General features: G+C 45.4%; 1 protein-coding gene across 1 annotated transcript; it reads right to left on the reverse strand.

The window, feature by feature from the left end:
* Positions 1 to 624: 624 nt before the first annotated feature.
* Positions 625 to 2,159, reverse strand: LOC129601622 (5-hydroxytryptamine receptor 6-like). The gene is made up of 2 exons (XM_055500482.1): positions 1,437 to 2,159; positions 625 to 963 (listed from the first exon to the last, which is right to left on the reverse strand). The coding sequence occupies exons 1-2, from the start codon at positions 2,157 to 2,159 to the stop codon at positions 625 to 627; spliced, it is 1,062 nt and encodes a 353-aa protein (XP_055356457.1).
* Positions 2,160 to 2,474: the final 315 nt, after the last annotated feature.

Consider the following 2,474-nt stretch of genomic DNA (forward strand, 5'->3'; position numbering starts at 1 on the left):
GGCTACAGATGGTGAACTCATGCATCCGTCGGCAGTTGCCGTAACTGAGACAGCAATAATTTTCCTCGAAGTAGGCTTTGGAGAAATTTTTCAATAAGCCCGGCAAAAATGACTCTTCCAAAATTTTTGCCATGTTCCGAGAACAGCGGATTATTTATATGTCAGGGAGACCTCACCGTGACTTATCTTTGCATACTTCATAATCGTATAAATTTGCCGCTACGCTTCGGTCATGCAGTGCCCGCCAGAAGCGAGTGCACTTTCCTAGTTCTTACTTTTTTTGTTTCTTTGTCTTCTTAAGCTTCTTAGTGCGTTTCTTAGAGATTTTTCAACACAACTGCGACTACTTGCCTTACATGTAGAGATTTTTTGTGATACTGTATACAGATACTTATATATCGACGACACTTACACCAATATGAACGATATACGTAATATATGCTTTTTATAACAGTTTTCAGTTTTCCGGTTTTCATTACCAATCTTTCAAAAACTTAAGCTAAAGCAAATGTAGTAAACCTTTCCATATAGTCAAATCCGTCATGGTACAACATGCACAAGAAACCAGCGAGCCAAGAGAAAATCTTTCCGCGCCGATATTTCGTGCCAATATTGGGAGTGTCTTTAAGGAGCCATAAGAGCACGCCCCCTCGGGGCGGCACTTTTATCCCACCACTTTAGAATGACAGAACGAAGATTGCTTAATGACAGCGCAAAAACAATGGGATCCAAGATAGCCTGCATCGGATACAAAAACAGGGCTGCTTTCTTCAACTGGATTAAACTGGAGCTGACGCTCATAAAACCGGCCTCCATAAAACCGTCCAGTGTAAAGTATAGTTGAGCAGGGGCCCAGCATATCGCTATACTACACGTCAGCAGCGTCAGGATCAGGAAAGGGCGAACGGAGCCGTCGTTCTTGTGGCTGGTAGCGGTTGTTGGCTGGCTGCTTGCTGGTGCTATCTGTAGAATAGTAACCTTTGTATATTGCCTTTGTAAGTATAGCTGCTTCACAAAATGTGCTGAAGTCTGTACTGTAAGTTCAACACCGCGCTCACGCAAAACTGAACGTACAAATTTGTCAGGAAATATTTTGCGCGCATCAAAACAGCGAAAACCACTAACGCCGCACACCATACTACGGCGCGCCACGCCACGCTGTTCACTCTTTACATGAATCAGGCATGGCTAGTACACCCCAAATCTGGGTTTAAAAATGAATATCGAGAGAATTCTATCGATTACAACAATAATTGTAAAAATAGTTAAAAACTGTAAAGTATAATATTGGAGGTGGAATATACAGCATTGCAATACAAAGCATAATTATTCATCGTTCTTGTAATGTAGTGGCCACCATTCAACTGCCAACGGTACACACAGTATGCACTAGCTGTAGCTTTACGTGTTACATTTCCGGACAGCCTTGTACGTACTTTGTTAGAGTTAGCCTGGTTATGGGATCCGTCGATCGGCATCGGCGATGCTGTAGATGCTGCAGTTCTCGCCCGCCGCCGGCGAAGAAATTTGTACAGAATGTAGGGATAAGAAAACAGTACTATTACCACGGGCAAATTAAACGCCACCATGTCAGTTGCAAGTGCATACACCGTCTGTTCAGCCGCGTTTAAATAGCAGCCAAACTCTCCCGGTGCCGGCCGATAGTACAATTCGTCGATTAGGAAAATGGGAAAGCATACGATATGCACATACGCTACCATGCCGACCGCAAGCAGACACGCCACTTTAGTGTTGTGCCGATTCCGGTAAGACAACGGAAAGGTCAGCGCCCACAGACGATTGACGGTGATGAGAACGTGCATGTGCATTGCCACGCCGGCCATCACCCAGATACAGTAAATGAATAAACTGCAGGTCCCTCTGGGCATCCACCAGCGCCCGTACAGCGCCTCCAGAATCTCCGATGGATATACCCCAACAGCGAAGAATACATTTGTTGACAGAAGCCCAATGAGATACACGTTAAATCCGGTGCGCAACGTTTTGTGTCGAACAAGGAAAAGCAGCATGGACACATTGAGAACAAGTTGCAGAATGAACCAGATCAAGCTGGAAACCGCCGGGTAATTCCAGTCGGCAGTCGACGGGACGGCGGCAACGGAAGCGTTTGTCGTGATATTATTTAACGTAGCGTTCATGTTGCAACTCAAAACTGATATACGTACTTGGCTTCAAAAATGCGGTGAACTGGAGTCTGGAGCGACGGTGCACTCGTTGGCTGCTTCAGCTTTACTCGCGATTGTGACGCCAAAGTGAAACTGACCGTTAATACTGTATACACACGAGTTTATGAGACCGAAGTTAATGATCCTGTGCCGTCGCATGTTGGCTGGCACTCATCCAACGGCACAGTCACAGGAATTCAAGAAAGTTCCACAATCAATTTAAACGAGAGTCGGAGACAGCATCAGCTGGGGCTTTCTTCATGAGATTACAGTTTCCGCTTGCCGAGT

The sequence above is a fragment of the Paramacrobiotus metropolitanus genome, unplaced genomic scaffold (assembly GCF_019649055.1).
Source record: "Paramacrobiotus metropolitanus isolate TYO unplaced genomic scaffold, Prichtersi_v1.0 Parri_scaffold0000257, whole genome shotgun sequence".
In the NCBI taxonomy this organism is placed as follows: Eukaryota; Metazoa; Tardigrada; class Eutardigrada; order Parachela; family Macrobiotidae; genus Paramacrobiotus; species Paramacrobiotus metropolitanus.

Bases quoted from the DNA above. Each gene is read 5' to 3' on its own strand.
- LOC129601622 (XM_055500482.1), bottom strand. From the start codon at position 2,159: ATGAACGCTACGTTAAATAATATCACGACAAACGCTTCCGTTGCCGCC. The intron at 964-1,436 runs GTACGTACAAGG...ACTATTCTACAG, and splicing joins ACCAGGCTAACTCTAACAAA to ATAGCACCAGCAAGCAGCCA.